The sequence below is a fragment of the Ochotona princeps genome, chromosome 9, assembly GCF_030435755.1.
Source record: "Ochotona princeps isolate mOchPri1 chromosome 9, mOchPri1.hap1, whole genome shotgun sequence".
NCBI classification, from domain to species: domain Eukaryota; kingdom Metazoa; phylum Chordata; class Mammalia; order Lagomorpha; family Ochotonidae; genus Ochotona; species Ochotona princeps.
In genome coordinates, this window is record NC_080840.1 from 58177641 (window position 1) to 58205287 (window position 27647).

Here is a 27647-nt window from a genome sequence, read left to right on the forward strand (position 1 = left end):
CGGACCGCGCCGCCGAGGTCCTCCCCGTCGTGCCGCCGGCCTGCGGGGCTGTCTTCCGCGGCGCCTGACTGCACGGCGGGGGCAGGGAGCGGAGAGGGGGGCGGCCGGAGTCCTTCCCACCCCCGGCTTGACCCGAGTGTCGAGGCGGTGATCGGCGAGGACTGGCCGGCCGGAGGATGGCCAGGACGCGGCCGACCGCTGCGCCCGGGAGGCGGAGGCCCCGGCGGCCCAGGGCAGGGGGGCGTGAGCCGCGCAGGGAGGTGAGACGGGAGCGCTGGAGGAGGCGGCGGCCACGGCCGTGTGAGAGGGGCTGCCCCGCGCGGCGCGGCGCACGGCTGGCTGGCTGGCGGGGGGCTGGGCCGGGGGCGGGGTGCGCCCGGGGAGGCGGGGAGGGCCGGGCGGAGGGAGGGCCGAGGCCGCCGCCGGCTCTTCCCGGTCGTCGGCTATATAGCGCGGAGCGTGGAGCCCGCTCGCAGGCGGCCGGGAGGATTCCGACTCGGGCGCTGCTGGAGCTCGCTGCGCGGAGTGACAGCCGCCTGGGGCCGGTGGAGGACGGCGAGGGGTGGATACGAGCGCGCGGGGAGCAAGCGCTCGCCTCCGCCGAGCGAGTCGCCCCCTTTGGCCCGGCTGCCCCGCACCCCACCCTCGCACCCTCTTTCGTAACTTGGGTCAAGTTGACAAGTCCCGCGGCGACCGGCCGGCCCCGTGCCTTCCACGCCCGGGCTGACAGGGGCTTCGCCCAGGCGGCGGCTTGGCCATGAGGGCAGCGCGCGTCGCCTAACTCCGCTGCTGTCACCGGCGCTGCAGCGGGACCGGCCGGGGCGGGCGGGCGGGCGGGCGGCCGCCAGCAGGAGGCGCCGAGCCGGGCGGCCGCGGCGGAGGGCGCAGCCCGGGGCCACCGCGCCGCCGATCCTGGGCGGGAGTGGCCCCCCGCGCTGAGCCAGGAGCGGCGGCGGGCACCTCGGGGGCGGGCGCGGGGCGCAGCCTGCCTGGGGCCAGTCGCTCTGGCCAGCGTGCCCCCCGGCGTGGGCAGTTGAGCCAGGCTTGGCAGGCGCGGGAGTGGGTGCGGACGCGGGCGCCTGGACTTGGCGCGGGGGACCCGGGCGCCGCGATGAACATCGTGGTGGAGTTCTTCGTGGTCACTTTTAAAGTGCTGTGGGCGTTCGTGCTGGCCGCGGCGCGCTGGCTGGTGCGGCCCAAGGAGAAGAGCGTGGCCGGCCAGGTGTGCCTCATCACGGGCGCCGGCAGCGGCCTGGGTCGGCTCTTCGCGCTCGAGTTCGCCCGGCGCCGGGCACTGCTGGTGCTCTGGGACATCAACACGCAGAGCAACGAGGAGACGGCCGGCATGGTGCGACACATCTACCGCGACCTGGAGGCGGCAGACGCCGCCGCGCTGCAAGGTAACCCCGGACCTGCGGCCGGCATTGTTGGGTCGTGCCTCGCCGCCCCCGCGCGCGGTGCCCTGGTCGGAGGGTTCGCAGCGCCACTGTCACGGTCCGCCCGGCTCGCCAGGAAAGGATCCCTCGGCCGCGCTGGTGGAAGGGAAGTGGAGCGTGCCCTCTCTCCCTGTTCCCAGGGAGGGGGACGGGTGCCAAATCCCGCGCCTCGGAGCCGCTATTGGTTTCGGGGGACGACTCGGGAAGGGGTGCGTGTGGGTGGGGTGGGTGGTGTTTCTTAGCCCGCCGCGGGCAGGGAGGGCAGAGGGAACTTGCGACTACAGGTTTGCGTCTGAAAGAAATGTTCGGTGCCGTGCGCGGGCGCAGGTTGGGCAACTCCAGTGTCTTTGGGAAGTTGCTTCCAGGCTGGCCCGAAACCCTTGTACAGTGTGTCTTGCCGGGGTCCGAAGCCCTTGGACTCGGGCGGCAGTGCGGATTTCCCCTTAACTGTAGCCGCAGGAGTGTGTGTGTGGAGAGGGGGGTGGGTGCGCCTGCGGAATAATTACATTGTCTCACCAACCATAAATAAGTGAGCTTGACTGAGGGATGCCCGGCTCCGGAGAGCAGGCTCCCGGAGGATTGAAGCCATGGTACGTTTGTGCCATGGTTGTGGTCACCCCTGCCTGCCTCTCTGTCGTTCATGAACTAGCCTGAGCCTGAGACTTTAGACAAGTAACAAGAATGCAACAGAGACCATAACCAACCTTACACATTGCTCCAGGAAATTTGGTAATGGCTCAGGGCTTTTGACAAAAAATTTCAGGGAAAACATTGAACTTTACGGCAGATGACTCCTCCCCCCAAAATGGATCTTTTGTCACCGCAGTTACTGGCACCTGCCTTTTTGGCCTAAGGTTGAACATGTTAAGATTTTCCGTGGGTGGCAAACAGACTTTCGTGCTCCCTGCCAAAACCTGAAAGATCAGAGTATTCTGTTCCCAGGGAAGGGATGTTTGGTGTTTCAAATGTCTGAGTCCTTGTGTGGTGCGATTGCACATTTCCCTGTATGCTTGGTTTGTGAGGGCACTGCTACTTACGTGTGTCAGCCAGCCCCCGCCCCCAAGAAAGAAGCAGTGACCTGCACTTTTCCAGGAGAAGCTTCCTCCCATTTCTTGACTTTGAATGAATTCAGATGCTTTTAGTTTTGATTTGGTGGGCCTTGGAGTTCGCCTCCGTCTGAAGGGCATTCCTACCACAATTCAGAGCTGTTTCTCTGAAGAGAGGGGAAGGAAGGAAGGAGAGTGTGTGGTGTGCTGTGTTACTCTCTGGGCTGACATCAGTTCTGTGCAGGTGTCTTTAGCCCCAGCAACCTGATCCCATGTGGTCTCCTTGTATTGAGCTTGTCACAATTACATGACTTTCCCCTAAGCAGAGTTATCCAGTAAATTGCTGCAATTCCCACAGACTTTGGAGGGAGGAAGGCAGCTGTAAGCCCCGTCATTGGCAAGCCTTACTGTGTTAGAAATGTGAGGCTCACTGTAACGTTTTTGTTTTGTGTGATCCGTGTCCTGCCGATTACCATCTAACTCACTTTCTGTACCCCCTTTTCTCTGTTGTTTTTTTTCCCCCTCGTCTGGACTTCCGAGGACAGCTGGGAACGGTGAGGAAGAGATTCTGCCCCACTGTAACTTACAGGTTTTTACCTACACCTGTGACGTGGGGAAGAGGGAGAACGTCTACCTGACGGCAGAGAGGGTCCGCAAGGAGGTTGGCGAGGTCTCAGTCCTGGTCAATAATGCCGGCGTGGTCTCTGGCCATCATCTTCTGGAATGTCCTGATGAGCTCATTGAGAGAACCATGATGGTCAATTGCCACGCACACTTCTGGGTAAATATAAACATCCTTGTTTTTGTTACTGGATCCTCCTCGGTGAGAAGGTCGGGAAGGAGCGAGACTCCAGTGCCAGCCCAAAAGCCACCTGCACTTCTGACCACAAAATATTCCCCCCCACCGGGGTGAATTATAATGTACACTGGTTACTGTTAAATAATTGTTTTCTCCAGACCCCCCACCCCCGCCCCACCTCCTCAATTCAGTTTTCTTGAGAGGATTGAAGACTGAGCATTTTGGACTAGTTTGAAAGATTGCCATAAAAATAACAAGAGGGAGTATAAAACCCTGGGTTTGTTTATTTTACTTTCTGTTGAGTTTATAAAACATTGGTTGTTCTTATGAATTCCGAAAGTCGGGGTTTAGGCTTCCAAATTACTGCTCAGCCACATTGTAGAAAGTGCCAGAGCATCTGAGATCAGCATCTGTGGTCCACTGGGAGTGGTGAGGCCACCCTGGCAGTCACTGAGCAACCGTGGGCCATCCCTGGGGACTCATGGCATTGCCTGGGTTGGAGGACCTCACAGGACCGGCTTAGCATGGAAAATGCCTCCCAGAGAACTCCAGTCTTTCCCTGCCGGGGCCACAGAGGGGGAGCAGTTGGGGGCCCAGGGAATGGGGGATTGAGGCTGTGCCCACTGGCCATCAGCACCACTGCTGCGTCCTAGGAGCAGAAGAACCTTCTGCCTTTTGGCGGGGTGAGGGGAGAGTGAACCCAGTTTTACAGCTGAACTTAACCTGCAGGGAGGGTCAGTATGAACGTCTCCCTCTAACTGCACCCTGCTGCCTCCCACTGTCCACTTTCCTTCCTCAGAGTATTTCCCACTTATTTTCACATGTGAGTAGAAGCCAGTAGCGAAGGGGCAAAGAGATGGAGTCTTTGCCGCATAGGCAGAGCAGCCTTATAATAGAACACAACAAAGAACTGTTTCTCCTAAATAGGTCACATTCAACCACATTAATTGTTTAGCAACTGCTTAAAAACTTAATCTGGCTATAGAGGTATTTATCTGAATGTTGCTCTTTGAACACCAGGCTTTTTCTATGATCCTGGAAGAAGCTTTTTTAGGCTTGATTTCAGAACACGAGCTTTATATAATTTCCAGATCTCTGAAAATAAACATATAAATTACCTGTGCAAACTCGCATCTGTTTCAGGTGGTAAGGAGGTGACCCTATTCAGTTTGGGAACATATAAACGTGTGGGGCGGTGGGGCATGGCTTGAAAGTACATGTTGGTTTGTGTAGCGGGAGTGGGGAACTGAATCAAAATGTGTGCAGCTCCTGGGTCCGTAGGAATAGGCAGTGAATAGCCTAGAGGTAGACTAGATGAGTAAAGGCCAACTGAATAAACCAGGGGGGTATAGTTTATCAAGTGTCCCTTAGTGAAATAAAACAAGCAACTACCATTTGGCAGGCAAATCACAGGTAGAGTTTCTAGAAGCAGCAGCTGCATAGAAACCCCAGTTGATTTCACTGGGCTTGTCAGTCCAAAACAGAATACAGCCTTCAGTGGTGTATTGGTTATGCCCCAGGCACCAGCATTGTTTTCTTCCTAGTAACCTTTGACTGAGATTTCGCAAGATTTCCCAACCACAAACTTTTACCTGCATCAAGCTCTCTGGAGTTTAGCAGTCTTGCCTACTTTCTCCCATGATCATTTTTGCTAAACCATAAAATCTCAAATGTAACCAGATTTTTATAAAGAAACCCCATACAACTGTAGTTGAATACACCAGAAAAGCAGTTGATCTTTCCCAGATATGAAGTAAGTGCCTTAGCTTTGAAAGTGCACTTGAATTAATATGCTGTACTTCATACATTGGACTGCTTTCTAAAATAAGGAGGAAATTAAATCAAATCGCCAGGAGAAAAATTGTTCTGCAGCTGAGTCCGTGTACCATAGAGGAGCATGCCTCCTTCCTAGAGTCCACACTGTGCTGCAAAATGTTGCCTAACACACAATTTAGGGAGTTCTTGGAAGCGTTAACAGTAATGACGTCACTTCATATTAAAATATGGGAGGCTCCTGAATTCTCCAGCTGTTTTTCCCCTAAGCATCTAAACTTAAGAATTTGTTTTCAATATTGAGTCAGAAAATTCATTTTAGGGTTGGAATTTCTGACTCTTTGCCAAGACTTTACAAATCTGTTGAGAAGAACTTAAGACCCGGTTGCTAAATTTTAAAAGAGAACGTACCATATAATGCTGTTGACTTCTGTATTCAGTGTCCTTTCCAGTAGTCCTCTAGGTGAAAATGTTGGTGATAACTTGTGGTAAGCACTATTTTCCTTCCAGAAAAAAAAAGAGGTATCTTTTGACTGTATCTTTGTGGGTAGGAGCACTGGCCGCATACATTGGAGATGGTAAATTAGCTGAGCGAAGATTTGCCCAGTTATTTGAACCGATCATTTTGAGCCAAAGTTTAAAGTAGCAGTTAATGCCTTTTTATGAAATAACAGATAACATGTTGATCCTGACTCACAGAATTAAAGTCATTTACAGTGAAACAAAAAACTGTGGACTCTCACTGAAAAGCTGTGGGTGTTCCCATTTCTGAACCATTCTTCATGCTACTGCATGGAACGCCGTCTTCCTCCATTCCATAGGTCTGTTTATTTATTTGAAAGAGAGACGGAGAGCTCCCACATATCCACAGTGGCTGTTCAGGGCCTCAGTCCAGGTCTCCTGCAGCTGTGGCAGGGGCCCAACTACATGAGTCATCATTACCACCTTCAGAGTCCCACATTGGCAGGAAGCTGGAGTCGGGAGCCTGAGCTGGGACCCAGGCACTCAAGTGTGGGATGTGGGTGTCCCAACAGGTGTCTTAACTATTAATCCTGTGGCCCATCCCTCCCTCTGCCTTGTAAGGCCTAGTTCTAATTCTTAATATAACCTTCTCAACCTACTCCAACCATTCTGGCAATTTTTGGATATCGAAGTAGAAAGATCCTGGAGACCATCTTATCCAGCTCCCTGTTTTCCAGCAAATCTGCAGTGACTCATCCAAGGTTTTCTTTTTCCTTCCATTGATTTCTGGCAGCATTTGTTGTCATCCCCATCTTTTGATGCCTGAGGTTTGCCCTTTGGTGTTACCGCACATACTGGTGTCGCTTTGTGTACCTTGTGCCCTGCATCCCAGAGCAGCTGGAAGCCATCTTTAGGTAGTTTGTGCCCAACACACAGCTGAATTCTTAAGATATATTGAATCAATATGTATGTATTTTTTAAAGATCTGTTTATTTGTTTGAAAAAGTTAGAGATCTTCTCTCCACTGGTTCACTTCCCAGAAGGCCACAGTGGCTAGTGCTGGGCCAGGCCAAATCAGGAGCCAGGAGCTTCTTCCAGTTCTCTCCCTCTTAGAAGGGTAGCAGGAGTTTATGCCACATAACCACCCCAACTCCCTACCCCAATAAATACTTGATAATATGTTAAAGGCTTCTGCCTTAGTATTTTGGAGATAACCTGTTCAGAGACCACTCACATGATGGGTCCATGTTGCAAAGTTTCAAAAGGTAAACATTATATTGGAATAGCTCAGGTTGTGTACATTCAAAAATGGGGCTGTCTCATATTCATTATTGCTTGTATTTTTTTATGTCTTCTACAATATTTCCATTCTTTCTGTCCCACCAGTGTACTTTAGTTTTACTCTGCTTGTTGATATGTAAGGGCAGCAACTTTGAGAAGCCTGATATTGATGTGCCAGTTTGAATCAAGCTCAGATTGAAAGCATGGAAAGCACTCATATTTTTCAATGCCCAGGCCTCAGAGAGAGAATCCCTGGAGCAGTTCCTTCTTGGCTCATAGCCACGTGCCATTTCTATATGCTTTGGAAACCTTTATGACCCCTAGCATTACTCTGCAAACCTCCCGAGTTCTGTCAGCAGCAGCTAGCCCAGGAACCTTCTAGTTACCAGTCTAAAAGTGGTGGATTTGGGGTAGAGTTTAGTCAGCATACTGTACTGTGAAATGCTGTTAGAATAAGACCATGAGGAATGTGTGCAGTATCATGTACTTTAGCATCTGGGAACCATTCGTGTGGATGCTCTTTTTATCTTGGTGAAAGGTGAAAATTTGAAAATACCTCTCTATTGCACTCTGATACATAGAAAGTTGGCTTCCATTTGGAAACTGCACTGGTGTTTCTCCCATCCCCAAATAAGGTTGCTTCACCTGTTATTTTTTTAAGAAGTTTTATCCTAAAACTTGGCATTTCTGAAAGCTAAAGTTTATCTGTAGACCCTTTTTGACCAAGGAGTTGCGTTTGGCCTTTATACATGAGCAACAGATTGATCCCTGATTAGCCAAAAGGGGAACGCAAAAGCATTTAAGTGCAAGCTTTTTATGTTCTGAAGAAATTTTGCATGGCAGAGGACTAAATCTGTCAAATAGCTTGTCAGTAATTTACTTCTATTGATATGGTAGTCAGACAAGATAATTGGTAGTTAATTAATAGACCACTTAACTTAAAAGGTTTCACAGTTTTAAAATACTAATTACTGAATTAGGCATTTATCTATATCCAAATGTCTAAAGTCTATTTAGTTAAAATCCATCCAGGAAAGGTAAAAGCCCACCAGCTAGATCTGAGTAATGTAGCACTTAAAGACATTAGCACTGTGGTTGTACCTAATATCTCAAGAATGGTCCCTCATCATTAATGTTTAAGATCCTGTGTGATTTACTGGTTTTTAATCTCACTCACTGAATTTCTCTGTTCTCTGTTTAGAGAACGTAGTTTTTTGTACAAGTCCTCTTAGAGCCAGAATTTCTAAAGAATTTCTAAAGTCATTTCTGAAGAATTCTTTATATACAACTATCTGCCCAATCCTTTGTCCTCCATGTCATAATATTAAGCACTGTGAAACTAAATATTTTATAGGGTATTGCTTCTTTGGCTAATGGAATAGCTATTAAAAACTTAGATCTGTTTATTTTAGGAATGAAAACTTCTCTGTAGTGAGTTGAGTTGTAAGTTGATATGAGATAAGCATGCTGTCTTTTTAACTTTGATGGTTACAGTTGAAACCTGGGGAAAGTATCTCTTGATTTCACCTCTGTGGATACCCAGGACTGTGTACCAATATATGCAAAATAGGATCACATGGTCTTCGAGTTCGTGTGTTTGACATTAAATGCTGGGCCCAAATCATCTGTGATTAGAAATCAAAATCTATAGTATGATATAATGTGATGTCACATTACTGTTATGATCAGGGACTGGACGCTACATCATCTAAAAAGGGTATTGGGAATATCTTTGCTATCTGTTCCAATCTGTATCTGTTTATTTTACTTATTTGGAAGATAGCACTAAGTAAATAATGTCATAATTTCTAAACTGTACAAAAAACTAGCAGTGTTTCTGTCATTGCCAAATCCAGTTTGCAGCTTGATTTTTCTGCAGAACTTGACCCTCTTGACCCTCTCCTTGAAACTCAAGTGGTGATAAAACACCCCTCTGCTGCTCTTCCTGTCTTCCCAATCCTTCTAGCCTTCCCAATTTTGAAGAATCATAACTCTTAGTCTTGACTGCTCAAACCTCTTCTCACTGTGTACCTTTATCCAGCTGGGTAGCCAGTTGCAGTGACTTCAACTATGATTTCTAGGACAGCCAATGGTCTTGGCGCCACAGGTTACCACGAGTCAGCATCTCTCGACGCTGAACTGACCCCCTATCTCCCCTTTTTGGTTTCCCTGATAGAGCCTGTCACCAGGCCAGGAAACGTTGGCATTATCCGTAGTTCTCCATCCTGCACATTTGTGTGGCCCACCAGATCCTGACCGTCCTTTTGCCAGTGTGTACTGTGATTCCTCACCCCACCCCCACGTTTTCTTTCCATCCCCACCTTTTCTGTGCACCTGCATCCCCTCTTCCTGAACTCACAAGAGCCTCTGGATTTCTTTGTTTCTTTCTATTCTTTGTTCTCAACTCAGGATTAGCTAAGCAGACTTGAATTTGTTTTATGCCTGCTTAAGCCCCTTCAAGGCCATGTTGCTCACTGAAGTCCAGGCTCATATTAAAGCGTGGCACCTCGGGCCATCCAAAGTTTATTTCTGCCTGCCTTCCCAGCACAACACTTAGGATATTCCCCTGGTAAATCTCATGTCCCATGCTTTGAGAGAACCCTGAGTGCCCATGCTCCAAATAAGAACCTCTGCTTTTCTGCTATTTCAGTCCTGTTTTACTGGGAGACCACTGGAGTTAAATAGGTAAGAAAAACTCCCAGGAAAAGGATAACACCATTTTAGGATATTTTCATGTTGACTTAATAGTACCTTTGCATATTAAAATGACAGTCCCAATGGATTAGTCAACAAATTAGTGGTTGAGGGAATGGCTCTTTCTTGTAAGACCATGGAGTGAGTTGTGCTATTGATCTCAATTCCTGGAAGCAAAGTTGGTATTTATTCTTTTCTTCCTCATTATTTCTACATCCAGGGCTTTATCCCTTATCTGCCAAAGTAGGAATTAATCTATAGGACATGCCAGAGTGGAAGCATTCTTTAGCCTGTGCTAATGCTAACACTCATTGAATAGGTTTTTCAGAAAGGCTGAATGGAGAGTGCCCTGGCAGGGTCCTTAGCCATTCATTGCAGGATTGGGTCACCGCGCCTAGGGAAGGGATACAAACCCTGTGTTTAAATACATAACTGCTCACAGTCTCAGTTTCTTCTCTTCCCTCAAATTTGTTTTTACACGAATCGTTTGTCAGATTTTCAAGATTCATAGAAAATTCTAGTGTATTGATTTAGTAACTTGAATGAATTGATTTAGTAAAAGGAAATGCCTCTCAAGCAACTCTCAAACCTCACTTGAGTATTTTAAGCAGGAGACCCTTTTTTAGGTAAGGTTTTTCTTAAGGAATGATAAAAGCAGATTCATCTAAAATTTTTGCTTTGATTCAGAAACTTAAAACTAAACCCCTTCATTATAACAAGTTGCCCATTTGCCTGTGTGTGAACCAGATAGCTGCCTTCCCAGACACAAGTATAGATGACATACTTTGTTTATTTGCTTCCTTTCAGTATGTCCGGTAGTAAGTAGTTGGTATGCAACTGTGGTGCGTTTACCATTCTCAAACCTGTGTAAGTCCTAAATACAGATTGAGCACCCCCGTACTCCTAAATCGGAAAAAAAATTTGGAGCACTAACATGATGTCACAAGTAGAAATTCCTGACTGATTTGATGAGATGGATTATAATCAAAACACAGTGACACAAAAATACTGAATAAAACTGCCTAAAGGGTGTGTGTACTAGACATATATGAAATGAAAACGAAATTCATACTGGGGTCCTATCCCCAGGATACTATGATACCTCATTTTATATATGCAGGTATTCTAAAATGCTAAGCGTTCTGGTGCCAGGCTTTTCAGATTAAAGTCAGCCTCTACCCAGGATGGTTTTTGGACCCCCAAATTGTACTGCGCGCAAGTTCCCACTAGGGGGTGTACTGGCAGGGTGGATTTGTATCCTGTTTCCTATAGGCACCACCAGTGCTTTTTAACAGAAAGGGCCTTTGTAACTAATCTTTGGAGTATGACAAAATCTAACAGTCCTTAAGAAATAGGGAATTATTCCCTGCTTCAGGTCAGTGAGTTAAATCTGATGTTTTGAGCTTGTAGCTCCAGGGATCAGATTAAAATGTGTTAATCTCCTTTGGTTTAATTAGTGATTTCTTATCTCATGAGTTAGTATAGTGGGTAGCTATTCCAAAGAACTGTTTTCTTGTAGTTTCCATCAATTGTCCTGAAAATGGCTGTCAGTATGGTCAGAAAATAACCCAAAAGAAAGGCATTTCGTTATTTCTCTTGAAAATGTTTAACCAGTAAGTGGAGCATAGAGCAAACCATTGTAGTAGGGGGCCTCAGGAAACTTCTTGAACTATGATTGAACACTCTCTAAGGTAGCACTGTTTGGAAACACGGGTTGGCAGAGCATAGTCTCAGTATTTAATCAGGTTTTTTTTGTATTTTTTTTAAAGATTTATTCATTTTATTACAGCCAGATATACACAGAGGAGGAGAGACAGAGAGGAAGATCTTCCATCCGATGATTCACTCCCGAAGTGAGCCGCAACGGACCGATGCACGCCGACCCGAAGCCGGGAACCTGGAACCTCTTCCAGGTCTCCCATGCGGGTGCAGGGTCCCAATGTATTGGGCCGTCCTCAACTGCTTTCCCAGGCCACAAGCAGGGAGCTGGATGGGAAGTGGAGCTGCCGGGATTAGAACCGACGTCCATATGGGATCCCGGGGCTTTCAAGGCGAGGACTTTAGCCGCTAGGCCACGCCACCGGGCCATTTAATCAGGTTTACCCTGACATACCTGGTCAGCCCAGTTGCAGTCACCTGCATCCCTGGTTAGTCAGGTTTCCACCTTCTTTGTGCTGGTGGGATGCCAGATGGAACATCTTTTTCTTGATGAGTTTGCCCGGCATGGCCCATTCCTGAATTCCTTTTTCTTCTTTACTTTGTTATTTCTCTTAAAACTCAAGTTCACACCTGTCAGAGACCATTTTCCCTAAATGCTCTGAAACTAAAATTAAGTGAACCACGGGAAGGAGGGGGGAAAGAAAAAAAAAAAAAGAACATCCTCTTATAATGATCATAAAACTTTCAACACTGCAGCAAGTGCTGCTAGCATATTTAACAAGTAAGGGCAATTACTGCGGAAAAAACGTTGAGTGCTGTCAAATTAGCCCCTTACAATGACAAGCCACTTACAATGAATTCACATTTGGAAACAAAACGTTACTTGGCCTGTGAAGCTTGGGAAGCTCACATGAAGCTCACAGGATTTGTGGAAGATCATGCAAAGCAAAGATGTGTGAAAGGTGGTAGTGGTGTGAACATTGTGTTTTTTGGTTTGAGAATCCACAAGTTCTTCTCTCTTATTTGCTACTCGCATAAATGTGAATTTCTTGCCTTTAAATAGCTTAATGCAGGAATTCTTGATATTAACATGGTTCAGCTTCTTGGTATTATTCTAAATAATGGAGCTCAAAATAACAGTTCCTAAATCAGAGTAGCTGTTAAATATTTGTGGTGTAAGTTATGTAAACACATGGATACTTTGAGGACAAATGAAACTTAAAATTCAAAGCCTGAATTTTCCCACCTGCAAATTGTAATTAACATACTGCCCCCTACCGATTTCTCTAGTATTTCTTTTTTTAACAGAATAGTTCCACAGTCTCTTGGGAAAGACAAAAATGGTATATAAAAAACTATTTTAAAATAATTCTGTCGTAACTGGTATTTTTACATTTGCTGGATTGTTCTTAAAGAACGGCAATTTATAGTAATATTGAAACCAATCATTCGCTGCTTTTAGTAAAACCAAACTGAAGAAGAGGGTTAGGAAAGGAATGTTACAGGAAAAGGGCTGCTCTTGCTTCCTGGCATCCAGGATTTTAGATGAAAGCAGATGGGCAGGAGAGAAGCTGCTTAGCAGTATGTTGTGGAGACCTCTGGCGGAGCCCGGCTTTGAACCGGAAGTGGGATCTGGCACCATCTGCAGGGCAGCAGGACTGCAGTCCATACCTAGTAAAATCCAGGAATTAACAGGTACTTGAAGAAATAACCAGAACAAAAATAGAAAGCTCTTAGAACCAAAATAGCCTGTCAATAAGCCTGTAAATATATGCTCCATGAACCTTGTGTACATTTCCTGTGCTTTATATATAGACCTTGAATTTATAAAGTCTTTTCATAAACACTCTTCTCTCATTGGAGTATCAGAGCAACTCTGAGTTAGATACCTTGCCTCCCTTCCATGGATGAGGAGCCAGGTTATGGGCTTCCTAAAGCTCGCCATGGCGAAGGGAAGAATCCAGGCCCAGGCCCTCAGTATATGGCTCTGGGTTAAAAGCCAGGCTACATTGTTCAGTGGATTTCCCTATGACTCACATATGGTTTGTGCTTGTGGTAGAACATAAAAAGTAATCTTCTAAATATTTTTTTTAATTAACATGGTGACTTTAGTAATGACTGAGTAACCCCTGCCTAATAGCCCCAGAAAGTTGTCTCTACAAACTAGGCAAGCATGTAAAATTCTAGCCTGAGGAACCAATACCACAATAGTGTTTTATTTCCAAAACCCAATTGATGTATATTTCTGTGTTTTCTGTCATTGTCCATGGTCTCTGTCAGAGTCGATTTCCTTGGCATAGTGTTGGTTGCCTGGCTTCTTTCTCTTCCTGTCTTGCCTGACAGCATTGACAAGCAGGAATGAGAAAGTCATGAAGGAAAGGGGACAATCTACCAACACTAGCTGAGCAAAGTTCTACAAATACTTGGAACCAAAGTTTCAGTGACAGTGTGGTTTTACTTTAGGTTTGCTTCTTTATCTCCTGGAAAATGTAAAACTTTTATTCTTTTATGTAATAATCTTATGGGATCAGAATTCCAGATAGTTCCATAAGCTTTCTTCACCTTTGAAATGTTAATCATGGATTTTCAAAATTGCACAGTTTGTGTTGGCTGATCACATGCCTAAACTTAAGTTCCAGGCATCTGATAGGTAAGAGGGTAATATTTTCCTAAGCAGGATTTTCTCAGGCTTACCAGAGCATGAGAACTGCCTTGGTTCATTTGTCCAAGGTAAGGGTAGACTGTGAAAGAGGTGACTGAGTTCCAGGATCTGCATTCCGTATATTGCAAGCGTAGCCTTCAAAGCCTCAGTTGGTTTTTAAGTCTTTCGGGTCTCCCCTGGAGAGTTTATTCTAATGAGGTTGGGAAGGATTGCTAGTCCTAAAAATTGATCCTGGGCAAATAGCATGCAGACGGTCTTTAAACTAAGCAGTCTCTATGAGCAATGGGAATTCTTTCTTTTAAAAATATTTATTTATTTTCACTGGGAAGTCTGATATAGAAATGAGGAGACAGAGAGGAAGATATTCCATGTGCTGGTTCTCTCCCCAAGTGGCCACAACGGCCAGAGTCGAGTCAGTCCAAAAGCCGGGAGTTTCTTCTGGGTCTTCCACGTGGGTGCAGGGTCCCAAGGCTTTGGGCTGTCCTCAACTGCTTTCCCAGGCCACAAGCAGGGAACTGGATAGGAAGTGGAGCTGCCAGTATTAGAACCAGCATCCATATGGGATCCCGGGCTGTGCAAGGCAAGGATTTTAACCACTAGGCTATCACGCCAGGCTCCACTAGAGGTTCTTGATGGTGATTTGGTCTGGTCTTTACCTGATGAATGGTGGGAGCTGTGGAGAAGAGGTTGAAACAGTGGAGAGGAAAAGTAGTTTGTCTCTTTTGTTGAGGTTTGGGATAAATTGATGAGAAGCCACTTCAGATTTGTGATGGACAGATTGGCCGAGCTCATACTAGAGCCTTTGCCTCGGCCTATGGTCCAGAGGACCACAACACTGCTGCCGGGAGGCCTGGTGGAAAGACTGACACCCCTGTCCCTGGCCAGCCTTCTGAGGTGGGCTCACCAGTTCCTTCCCAGCCCAGGCAGTTCATGTGCACCCAGAGTGGGAGAAGTAATACTCTTCAGCACTTATCTTCTTTGCTGCTTTCTCAAAATAGCTACGTTTCCCCCCCCCTCCACTCCCCCAAGCACACGTTTTATTTTCTCTTGAGCTAATCAGCCCTTTAGAAATCTTGTAGACTAGGAAAATGTCAAACCTGCCCTCTGGGGTGTGGATTCCAATTCAGTGTCTAAAAGGAAGAGTCCTAGTGCTTTAATGCACAACAGCCAGCTACTGTGCCCAGGGTGGCATTTCCACAGCTGTAAATAGCAGCAGCAGGTGAGGGGGCTGAGTGCAGAGCAGCCCTGAGTGGGGAGCAGGAGTTGTGTGTGGAGGGGGAGGACCTTGCCTGTCTGCTGTGCCTCCCCAACTCCCAGCCCAGCGCCTGTACATTTTCAGCATTCAGTACCATTGGCATATTGAAGCAATATGTCTCACCTATGCTTCCTACTCACAAAAGGAAGTTTCTTTTTTTGTTCTCACAATTGAGTAATAACTTATTGGGTAGTTTAGCCAGAGTTGTGACTGTACAGTGATTAGTGCCAACTTATGTTTTAATTTAATGCTAGTCTTCTGTGGGGTCCCTGGACTGGCTATTAGAGTAACATTTTTGTCCTTCTAATAGTAGAATGGTGGTTTGAGGTATAGAAACTAAAGGTGATGAGATTGTTTAACCCCTTTGCAAGTTGTGGTTTTTTTCCCCCAGATCAGATTGCTTACCAGACCTAGAGAAATGTCATTCCAATATGAGAATCAGAACTTAGAGAAAGTTGCGCTGGAGTATGTGAAATTTACTTTGCTAATATGCATGTTGATTCTAGAGCAAGGTTGTCTTAGGGCGGTTTTGTATCTGGAAGTGTTTGGAGACACTTTCATTGTCAGACTGGGTATTGGAATCTTGGAATCAACCAGGACGTGCGGACTCCAGATGTCTGATTCTCTCCTGTGCAGATTGTGGCTTGTTTGGTGTGGGATGTGGCCCAGGCCCCCGGAGTATAAGCTCCCCAGGTGATCCCAGTATGCAGCCAAGCTTGAGAACCACTGACTTACAGAAAAGGTGGCTTCTGTCATCCTTACACTTCAAGGGGCTCACAAAATTTGTTTCATAGCAACTCCAATTCAATATATACCTCTGAGGCCCTTGTTATAGTGGGTAAATCCCTAGTTGTTAACATGTTTAGGAACAAAGTATGTTCTCAGGAGTGAGCTTGATTATATCTGTCCTTCATTTACATAAACATTTGAATATTAAAGACTCCACAGATAGCATGGAAGAACCTTATTAGAGAAATGGTTCTTCAGTCTGCTGGTTCAGTCTTCAGGTACCTTCAACAGCTAGGCCAGCCCAGAGCCAGGAGTTCCGTCCGGATCAGCCCTGTGGATGTCAGGAGCCCAAGGATTCTAGCTATCATCTACTGCCTCTCAGGCAGAGTGCTAGAATGGAAAGCACAGGCAGGACTGGATTCCAGGTACTCTGATGTGGAAGGCAAGTGGTTCCCAAGTGTTGGCCCAACCCATGGTACCATGCTACCACCCCAAATATATCTTTACTACAATTTCTGAGCTGTGATTTGAATTTGGGGCACAGTGGAGGGATTAACAACCATCTGTTGTTTGGCAGGCAGTTTGACTGACTGTTGTGAGTCGTTTTCATTATTCCATCAAAAGTTATTAAATAGAGGGAAGGCGTGAGCTGGAGAGAGGTCATCGAACACTCCTTTGATCACGTATAGCCTGGTCAGGGCAAGGGTCAGGGAAAAGAGCATTTCACAAACAATCCTCAGCATTCAGCTTTTAATGCTTTGATCTTACACAGACCCAAGCAAAATGTGAAAATGACGATTATTTCAGATAATTTATAATTTTTTCACAGATAAAAGAGGCATGGATTCAAATCACAGTATTTTTAAAGGTTCATCCATCACATCATACAAATATTTAATGAGTAGATATTTTGCCTGATTACCAGATGCTAGCAACTCACCAGTGGAGTCGGTGCCTTACTGAGTCATTTACAAGAATCTTGAGCAAGTAATACCTCAGTGTTATAACTTGTATTTAAAATTCAAAGTAGGAATAGATGAAAATAAGTATAGATTATAAATCTTAACATTTTGATCTGGAAGATCTTGGACACTCTTTTTAAAAAAAGACAATTCATTTATCTGAAAGACAGTTACAGAGAGAAAAGGAGAGAAAGCGCTCTTCCATCTTCTGGTTCGTTCCCTTAATGGCTACACTGGTCAGAGCTGAGCCCATCTGAAGCCGGAAGGCACCAGGAGCTTCTGCCAAGTCTCCCAGGTGGGTTCAGAGGCACAAGGATTTGATCCCTCCTCTGCTGTCTTCCCAGGCTCTTGCTAGGGAGCTGGCTTGGAAGTAGAGCTGCTGGGGCCAAAAAACCAGCACCCATATGGTTTGCTGGTGCTGCAGGCAGAGGCTTAGCTGGCTATCCTTGGCACCAGTCCCTGGACACTTCCTTTTTTTTGTCTTTTTAAAAGGAGTTAAGATTTGAGAGCTCAAGTGACAAAAGGAAAATAATTGACAGGACCACATGGATTTCTGGATTCCAAAGGCCAGTGTACTTAGCAGCAGGCAGATGAAGTTTTAAGTCAGCTGATCTCTGGTGTTTCTGTATTGGAACCCTAACATGTAAGGGAGCGTGGCTGCCTGAGCTGCTGCCTTCGGGTGCATTCACCACATCCTTTCACAGTGGGAAGACAATTTAATGAAGCATTTATTTTTGCTGAATAACTGATGGTGTCATCATCTCAGTGTCCATTTGAAAAGCCCAGCTCTTTTATTAGCTTCTTGGTTGCAGGGCAACTATACTGCTGATGTCATTCAAATATTCAACTAATGCCAGTAACCTCCCAGTAATCTGTTTTCTTAAAGGATTGTAAATATAACATTTGTCCAGATTTGACTGTTGAGACAGTTTTTAGTTTCTCTTCTGTATCAAAAGAGAATATCTTGTCTCAGACCGACAGAAATGAAGATGAACATTCTGTGAAGTCTAACAGAGTAGAGCCAGACTTTTATAGCTTGTATTGCACAATTGGCCAGGGACATTTATGTCTCTGCAGACATACCCAGATAGCAAAAGGGAAGAAAGGTTATTATGCTGTCGTGCAGCTATAGAGATGTTAGAATTCCTTCTGTCAATTACAGCTAAAATAGTGAAGTCAATATATTGCCAGAAAATAGTTTTGAGGTTTATCTCCTAAGATCGCTGTTTTCAAATAACACTTTCTATGGTCAAAACTTTTAAAGTCCAGTTTGTTTATTAAGCAGCTCTCTGTATATAGCTAGATTAATAGTATTTACCTTAAGATTAACAGTTAGCTGGTGACACATCACATCACCATCTTTAATCCTTGAACATACTAGTAAACTGTAGCTATTCATCCTTTTTTTCTTATCAAGTTTCTTTTAGCATAGTTGACTGTATTTTCAGCACCTTCAGAAGTTTGTACAGTGAAGTCTGAGTTTGCCAGCAACCATGACTGAGTTCTCAGAGAAGAAGGCCACCTGATGTCATTTTAACCTTGCAAATAAGCACAAAATTCTTCTTTTGTGACCTGATAAGTTATTCTGGTAGCTACAGGCAGAAGGAGCAAGATGCCAAAGAAAAATTCTCTAACAGTTTAGAGGGGTGCTAGAGCCGTTTCCAGTTAGATGTGCCTCATTCACCACTGTCTTCTTGACTATTTGTTGTTTCAAATTGTATATAGCAATGTTATTTGGAGGTGCTGAAAACCATCCAACTTAGATCAGAAATCTGTACCACACTGTGTTGGTGGGGTTAATCCTTTTCCCAGCACAATTCCCGGTCATGTCTGGAAATAACTGTCAGCTTTTATTGTTGGACACGTGAGTAGGAGATAAATGATTCTTGTAAATGATGCTTTTTCTTGAATTGGTTATAGGAAAGTTGTGCCAATGCACAAAACTACAGTAGGAAATCTTTTCCTACTAGAAGATTCATTTTGCTTCTCCTATAGTGTCTTGTGAACCTGGGATTGCTTACAAATATGGAAAATGCATTCCTGGGGTTTTACCTACACCATTAAGATGTCATGCATCTCAAAATTTCCAAAGTCAGACTTTGTCAGATACTAGTTTCTTCACATTCTCTTTTGTTTAACTATAGGCTAATTTGTCCTGACACTGCAGCTGCAGGCTTCACACAGGCCAGTCTGTCATTAAGAGCACCAAGAATGGTCTGGAAGTCAGAACTGTTGGAAGTTAATTTGGTGTGAACCTAACTTTCAAAGATTTCTTGAGCTGTGACATGTCATGTCTGTGTGCAGTCACTTGCACTTGTGTTTCAGAAATTCCTGCTGATACTATAAATGTGACCTTTACAGTTATCTTTCAAAGTGCTGGGTGCTTTGAAGAGGAACCCTGAGGAGCTGTGTGGAGATACTCAACTGGTTAAACATGTTTCCTAGGAATGTCAGTGTCCATTTGAGTGGCCAATTACACTATTAGATTTATTCACAAATAATCTGAGATCTAGCTCAATATTGTATACCAAGTCAGTTTTTTCTTTTGCAATTAAGAAAGTATTTCTCTTTTTCTCAGATTTATTTGAAAGATTGAATTCAGAGAGAGTAAGAGAGAAATCTTTACTGCCCAAATGGCAGAACTTTTCCAGGGCTGAGCCACATCAGGCCAGGGGCTAGGAACTTCACCTGAGTCTCCTATGTGGGTGTGGGTAGCAGAGGCCCAAGCACTGGGCTATCTTCCATTCCTTTCTCAGGCACACTAGCAGGGGGCTAGATTGAAAGTGGATCTAGACCCAGCACAATGGCCCGATTGGCTAATAATCCTTACCTTGCAAGCGCTGACATCCCATATGGGTACCGATTCATGTACCAGCTGCTCTACTTCCCATCCAGCTCCCTGCTTGTGGCCTGGGAAAGCAGCAAAGGACGACGCAACGCTTGGGCCCCTGCATCCATGTGGGAGACCCAGAAGAGGCTCTTTGCTTCAGATCAGCTCAGCTCTGGCTATTGCAGCCACTAGTTTGTCTCTCCTTCTCTGTGTAAAAATCTGCCTTTCCAATTACAATAATAATAAATCTTTTTTAAAAAGTGGAACTGCTGGGAGTCAAACTGGCACCCATACTGGGATGCTGGCATCCAACTTGCTACACCATAAGGCTTACCCCAACAAAATCTCTTACTAAACCCTCTAAAGTCTCCTGGCTCAAGTGTCTCTGGTCAGGTGCATTTTCGTGAAGACCTTGCCCACCACCTTGGCACCAACCAGTTCTGGGAGGCTGATTTAATGTATTACTTGGAGCATCAGGAGTTAGTGACTTCTGCTCATCCATCCTTAAAGTTGATATAACACACAGTCCTGTTGGTTGGTGGGTTTTCTGAGTTAGCCCTCTCAGATCCACCCACGGCAACACACATGTGAATTTCTACTTGAGCCTTCTGGCTATGCATTTCAGATTTGCCCTTAATGTTCATCTAATGACTCTCTGAGACAAAGTTAAAGATCATGAACCTTAGCTTGAACTGACTGGTGTCATGGCAACTAGCACTTCACCTTTTGCTGGTCCCCACCTCATACATGCTACAATATTTGTGCACATTAATAATTCATTGCAACGTGCCAGATTTCTTTGTGCTGTCAGGCTGTGTCAAGGACAGAATATGCTGTGGTATCTCAGATGTCATCTACCAGACTGCTGAGGGCAAGACTAATTAGAAAGGAAAACTAGTCAGGTTACTTGGGAAAATCCCTGAAAATATGATGCTTTCTAGTTACCCATTTATAGCATGTTTGGTTTTTTTTTTCCCTTGCAAAGTTAGAAATGAAATTAGTTTTGATCAAAGTTTGTTTAATAATGCTCTACAGCCCCGAGGCAGGAGTTTGTGAAAATGTCACACAAGCAGTCACTGCTCACCTCTGTTCAGGCAGCAGAGGAAATGATTAACAGCCTTAGTCATGTGTACAAGGTTCCTGCGGGAAGCCTGGGCACAGGTCACAGGGAAAGCTCTGTGGTGCTCACGTGGATGCTCTCATGTCATGCTTGTCTTGGCCCCCCCCCTCACAGCCAGAGCACAGTAAGTATTCTGCATAAACCTTGGAAAACAGTAGTCTGGGTTCAGAGACTGGTAAAATAACCTTCCAGCACCTTCATCAGCTTGTGTGTTGTTGGTGGAGTCATTGTAGTAATTGCAGTATAAAACTAGTGGCTTAACTGCCTTCTAAACAACTTTGGGATGCAGGAGCACACGGTGGGAAGCAGGCTCAAATCATGTTTAGAACCTATAACTGAAGTGCTATTCTTATGTGAAGGATGCACTAGCTTAACTCACTTGGATGCAGGAGAGTAGAGAAGCTGCTGAGAGACGAAAATGGAATCACCTCTTACGACACACTACCTGTAACCTATATATAATGGATGTTCAAGAATTGTTGAATAGATTTTAGAGAGGAGGCAGACCCCGACAAAATGGCTCACTTTAAGAGCATGCCAAAGTACTGTGACACCTTCAGCAGAAACCATACTTGAATTTTTCCCAGGCTAGTGACACATGGTCCAGTACCCAGCTGTAGCCTAATATAAACGTTCTCAGCACAGTTGACTAGAATCAGATATGATCACAGGCCAGGAATGTTAATGCAGTCGGTTTACAATATTTTTAACTCAAGACAGACTTGTCAGGATGTATAACCATCATTGTAAGTTGAAGAATGTCCACATTTAGGAAATTACCTCAGGTTAACATCAAGAATAATGGATTTTAGCTAATCTTATAGTAATCTTAGCCAGATACTTAAAAGAAGACTTTCTCAAAGGTTTATATATTTGGAAGTCAGAGTTGATACACAGAGTGAGAAAGAGAGAGAGACAGACAGAGAGAGAGAGAGAGAGAGAGAGAGAGAGAGATATCTTATACTGGTTCACTCCCCAAATGACCTCAACAGCTGAGGCTGGACCAAGGTGAAACCAGGAACCTTGAACTTCTTCTGGATCTCCCACAGTGGATGCAGGGGCTCAGGTACGTGAGCCAGTTTCCACTACTTTACCTTGCGCATTAAAAGGGAGTTAGATTGAAAATGGAGCAGCAAGGACTCAGACCTGTGCCTGGAGGATGTGGACTGTCAAAGAGTTTCTAGGTTAAAAAATGCATAGGTGGGTCTAAACATGATGAGTTACCTACCGATAAGAGCCTCGGATGAGCAGGGTGTGAGTTACTGCAGGGATGCTGTGTGGTGACCCAGGAGACAGGCCAAGGAAGACGCAGAGTACTTCCTAGAGATTCATCTGGCAGCTATGCATCATGCGCTAGAGCAGGGAAAAACTTCAGAATTAATAGATCTCTTCCTTTTGATCTTGTACATTGGCTTCTGCATTGTGACAAATTGGATATTCGTGCAAAACCTCAGGGATGCCTTTATAAAGCCCGGAAATCCTCTGGGAGGGAATGCAGCTCTTTAATTCTAGTGTTGTGTTTTGTTTTGTTTTTTAACTTCATAAATCATGGGAAGCTGTGTTGGCAGCAGGCTGTAATTCAGCTGCAAATTGCTCTTTGCTGCTTTCTTTTAAGAAGTAGGTTATAAAACTGTTGGGAGCATGGTAGAGTAGTTAATAGATCATCTTAAGCAATTTGAAGTAATTTTCTTATACAGCCTTGCATTTTGAAGGCAAGATAGTTGAGTTGTTGCCTGAAAGGCAGGGAGGAATTTAGTAAGTTAAAAAAAAAAAATCAATGTTGCATCTGGGTTCACCACCTGGAACTTCTCCACACACTGTCCTCCAAATGGCTAGTCTCCTGCCTCCATGGGAGAGTCACTGCAGCCAACCCCACAGCGCAGGGGAGCCTTCAGAATGATACCAGCTCTTGTCAGTGCAGAGCTGGCATTGTGACAACGTTTTCATTACTAGAGCTCTGTACTGTTGCTGTTTCTTGGCATCCTAAAACACTTCCTATTAATGTACTTTGGCAGTAAAGCTTTGAATGCTGGAGCATGACGCTGGAGTATCACTTCATTCATGGGCCTGTTACTGTTCAGGCATCATCATAGGTAACATTAATGTCAGGCACCTGTTCCTGGACAGGCACAAGATCTCTCACAGACCAGGAGATAACTGCACCACAGTGACCAGGGCAGGAGAAGATCTGACCTGGGAGTAGTTTAGATTAGCAGATAACCCACTTGAAAGGTGCTAAAGAGCCTTCTACTAATGGCTTTCTTTTCATCTCTGGACATTGTCCCCAGAAACTCTTGTGTTACTGTCTTGTTAGTCACAGCTTATAACAGGCCTGACATGCCAATGATATGGTGCTAAGTTAAGCAGCTACTTAAAGGATCTTCTACTTTGGATGAATAATGTATTTTTTAATGAATTAGGAAGCATACCATTGAGAAATAAAAGTCAATTTTATTATCTTGGACTGAATTCTAAATGATTCCCATGATATCATTTTCTAAAGCTTAATTCTTACTTTTTTTTTCAGACCACTAAGGCTTTTCTTCCTACAATGCTGGAGATTAATCATGGTCATATTGTGACAGTTGCAAGTTCCCTGGGATTATTCAGTACTGCTGGAGTTGAGGTTTGTGAAACACCAAGCATTTACTTCATTCACTCAGTTGGTTTATATTGTGGTGAACATACCAGAACCCCATGGGAGTGTACCTGCTGCCTGTGCGTTTCTGAGAGCGCTCTGCCTGTGTTGAGGATGCTCCCCAGAAACTGTTAAAGTAGAATCCCACTTCTTCTGCCATAAAAGCACTTAGCTAGTTTAACAAAACAGCATCAGGAGAAGGTGGGTCAGTCTTTGGTAAGCCCCATTTTAACTAGCAACTCTGCCTGGTAACAGGGTCAAGAATGGGACCAGAGAGGGCCCTGTCAGTGCCTTAGGGAGTAGATAAATAAGGCCAAAACTTTACATTCTGTTTTGGTCAACTTGCCAAGAGTGAGCTGTATCTCCCATTAGCTCATCAATTGAAGTAGTTATAGCCCATGTCAGGTGTCCTGCAGTGTAGCGTTGTAGAACTGGATTTTGTCAAACTCTTTTATTCTTTATTCTCAGATTATGAAATTTACTTAGGAATATGTTCTTTTTTGCTTGTCCTATGAATGTTTGTCAAATGGAAAATGTCACTCCTTGCAAGTATGCCTGGGAACATGGAATAGGTAGCTTCTGTGCTCAAATTTCCATTCCCGAATTGAAAATGGATCATGGGAAAGACTTTCTGCCCATATATGTGTCCTTAATTCAAGTTTGCAAGGTACAGTTACATTTTCCTTTTGATTTCACCCTAAAAAGAGTCAGCTCATAGCTTAGAAGTTAACTAGGCCTATCTTTGTTCTCCTTGCATCAGTTTAGCCAGACTGGCTTCTGCAGTCAGTCCCCTTTGCTGAACAATAGACCATTTGTAAATTTTCCAGACCCTTCAAAGTGAACCTCTCTCCATTTTTAATTTCAGCTTGTTAGCTCTCACAGAATCCTTTGTGATGGCCTCCCAGAGTAATATGAAACTCAGCTGATGTGGCCAAAGTGTTCATCTGTTTCTGCTATTGCTCTGAAAATATTTTTCTGCTCTGAACCACATCAGATATCTGTCTTTTAAAATGGTTTCCCTTTTTGCGCTTAGTCACCTGTAGCTTTTGTTTCAGACATCCACCCACAACGGGTCAGGAAAGCTTCAGGCGGATTGGCATCTCTGTATCTGCTTAGTGTTTCTCTTCTCTGCCCTCCAATTTAGGATTATTGTGCCAGTAAATTCGGAGTTGTGGGTTTTCATGAATCCCTGAGTCACGAGCTAAAGGCTGCTGAAAAGGACGGAATTAAAACAACCTTGGTTTGCCCATACCTTGTAGACACTGGGATGTTCAGAGGCTGTCGGATCAGGTCAGTGTGAACCTATCATGTTACTGAGAAAAAGAATAATATTGAGAGAATATGTGAAATTAGATCATCAAACATGGTCAGCTGTGCACTCTGCCATTTGTCCATTAGCCTTTAGTGAAAGGTCTGTCTAATTGGCATTTGTGATTGCCAAGGTGGAACTGCAACCACACAATAATAATGTGCAGAAATGAGTCTAGGAGCATGAGACAGGAAGTGCCTTCTCTGCTGCTGCCTGAAAAACCCCACCTTCAGGCGCTTATTTTGCTTATTTAGTGCTAGTGTCGGTAAACAGAGGTTCCAGAAGGAAATTCCTTAGTGTGACTTGGGTTTAGAAATGAAACAGTGTCACTGTCAGAGAGAACTAATATACCTTTCTTCCCAAAAGAGCTTCAAATATTACATGCCAGATATGGAAACATCCTTTTAATGGCAAGTGTAGATAGCTAGATTCACTCTGACAGAATGGAGGAACCATTTAGAGTTAGTGAAAATGAAATAAAATACCCGCATGCTTAGAGAGGCGGCATAGGGGAATATAAATGTCAAATTATATTTGACTCGTGCTCAGCACAATAAACAAACCATGAATCATCAAGAGGATACTTGTGAAGACATGCTTACTTTGAGATCTTTGCTTGGGTGAATTTGAAAGGCAAAGGAAGATAACCAGACCAGTTGTCTGTTGGTCAGAGGCCGTTCTCAATACCCTGAACTGAACAGCCCCTGGTGGTGGAGGAAGGAAGGAGAGTGGAGTCCTCCCAGTCTGAGGCTGGGCTCAAGTCTGGGTTCTAGAGGAGCTTCAGCTTTGCCTCCAGTCCACACAGCTGCATGCACATGCCAAGTAGGTTTTCTCCCCCTCATATTGCTGAGGGATTTGAGGAGCTCTGTGTCCTATTTTGCCTAGCAACAGGTGTGGGAAGTCCAAAGCTTTGGTGGGACAATGAAGGGTAAAATGAATAAATGTATTATTGCATCATTTACAATTTGGATGGATTAAACTGAAGGTAAGATGTCTTTATGCTCTTCACTGTTAGAGAGCATATCTCAGCTTTCCTAAGTCGGACATCATGGGCTAAGTCAGTATACAGCTGACTTACCTTGAAGAGGCTGTGGTAGTATTTACGTAATCCATTTTAACTACACTTCTCACTAAGAGCTTAGCCTCCAGTATAAATTTGGTGTTTGCTGTCCCAAACACCCTGTCTCTCTCTTTTTTTAATGTTGGAAACAAAAAGAAGAAAATTAATATAAAGATGGCTTTCTTGACTCTGTGTGAAAGGGCACTTTTACTGTTTCCTTGCTTGTTTCCTCGACTGTACAAATCGAATGTATTCTTAGTAGGAAAATATGAAAAAGCAAGAATAGGCAGAAAACAAGATGCACCCCAAATCTCACCCCGGGTGATGTCACCGTGTTTCTAATGTGTATTTCCAGTATCTTTCCTGCCGTGTTAATTCTTCATTTTATTTTTGCACCTGTAACTTACAGGAAAGAAATCGAGCCTTTTCTGCCCCCTCTGAAGCCTGATTACTGTGTGAAGCAGGCCATGAAGGCCATTCTCACCGACCAGCCCATGATCTGCACCCCCCGCCTCATGTACATTGTGACCTTCATGAAGAGGTAATGAGAGGGTTCCTTCCCTCCCTGGCCAGGTAGCTTAAGCAATGCGGCACCTCCAGTTTGCTAATAATGGTGTGTTTCCTTTCCAGTATCCTTCCTTTTGAAGCAGTTGTGTGCATGTATCGGTTCCTAGGAGCGGACAAGTGTATGTACCCCTTTATTGCTCAAAGAAAGCAAGCCACAAACAATAATGAAGCAAAAAATGGAATCTAAGAATCTTTTCTATGGAGTATCATTTCTACTAGAAGACGATCAAGATGTCACAGTCCAGTGCACATCAGCGATACTGACATTCTCTGGATTCTAATCCTGTGTTGACTTTTTTAATCAACTTTAAAAAAATAATAAAGTGTAAATTAACTGACTAGAGTACTCAAAAAATGTGATCAGTACAAGTGAGCTTAGGTTCTTGCCAATAGCGTCCTTTTAGACTGAACAGTCTTTACACAGGCACTCTGTGGCATCTTTGGGCTATCATTCTTTGTCTAATGAACAGAAATTCTAGAAGTGGTAACTACAGTATGTTTCACTTGAGTGGTTTTTTTGAACGCCCATAGAGTCCTCATTCTTGTTAGCCTCTAGCCAGTTGGCAGCCTTGTGACGTCAAGGACTAAAAGTGCTGTACTCTCTCCTGTTCCCTGAGTTGCAGTTTTGTAAAGCCTGTGTGGCGTTCTCCTGATATTTTTGTGTTCAGCTTTTTTGAAAAAGGAATTTTGAAATCTCTACTGATTCACAATAGGTGGTGCCTGAATGAAGGTCATCAGGTCTCGAAGTCACAGTGACTAAAGGGTTAGCTGGATTTTTAATTTTCTCTCTGAAATGCTTGATGAAGTATCTGGAGACCTAGTTATCCAAAAAGCTCATACGTTTTTCTACCTATGAATTTTGCTGCATACAGAAAGTGCCCTTTCCTCAGGAAGCTGCTGTTTCCTTTTTTGAATGAACTCTTAACTAGAATACGTAGCAGCTCTGCAGAGAAACAGTTTCTAGAACTGGGAACTTCTACAGTGAGAAGTCCCCGTTTCTGTGCCAACCATGATTAGTGAGGGGAGAGGTCTCATCCTGTGGAGTATGTATGGAAGGGTGTAAAGATTCTTTGGAAAGGTTTGTTCACATTTTAGAACAGCAGATGACATTTTTACAGTATTTTTTTGTAAAGCAAACTATTTTGTGCCTTGAATTTGGTATATGTGTATTAGTGAAACATTGTAAAAGTGAACTTCTACCTCTGTATCTAAATGTATACCATCCACCTGTAAATTACTATAAACTATTATGTGATTTTTTTTTAGAATGTCTTGTTTAGTGAGCAATGTGTAAGGCTGTTAAAATACGCCAACTTTTACTAATTGGGAAGTTTTATAAAGGACTGATTAAATTTAAAGAATTAA

At 44.5% G+C, this 27647-nt stretch overlaps 1 protein-coding gene across 1 annotated transcript; it reads left to right on the top strand.

The window, feature by feature from the left end:
- Positions 1-842: 842 nt before the first annotated feature.
- RDH10 (retinol dehydrogenase 10) lies at positions 843-27647 on the top strand. The gene is made up of 6 exons (XM_004588047.3): positions 843-1400; positions 3028-3263; positions 23236-23334; positions 24491-24636; positions 26125-26256; positions 26346-27647. Exons 1-6 carry the CDS (start codon positions 1112-1114, stop codon positions 26467-26469), a joined length of 1026 nt encoding a protein of 341 aa, XP_004588104.1. The 5' UTR covers positions 843-1111; the 3' UTR covers positions 26470-27647.

Excerpts from the sequence above, each read along its gene's own strand:
- RDH10 (XM_004588047.3), top strand. The coding sequence starts at position 1,112 with ATGAACATCGTGGTGGAGTTCTTCGTGGTCACTTTTAAAGTGCTGTGG. Across the intron at positions 3,264-23,235 it reads ATTGCCACGCACACTTCTGG|ACCACTAAGGCTTTTCTTCC; the intron begins GTAAATATAAAC and ends TTTTTTTTTCAG. Across the intron at positions 23,335-24,490 it reads TCAGTACTGCTGGAGTTGAG|GATTATTGTGCCAGTAAATT; the intron begins GTTTGTGAAACA and ends CCTCCAATTTAG.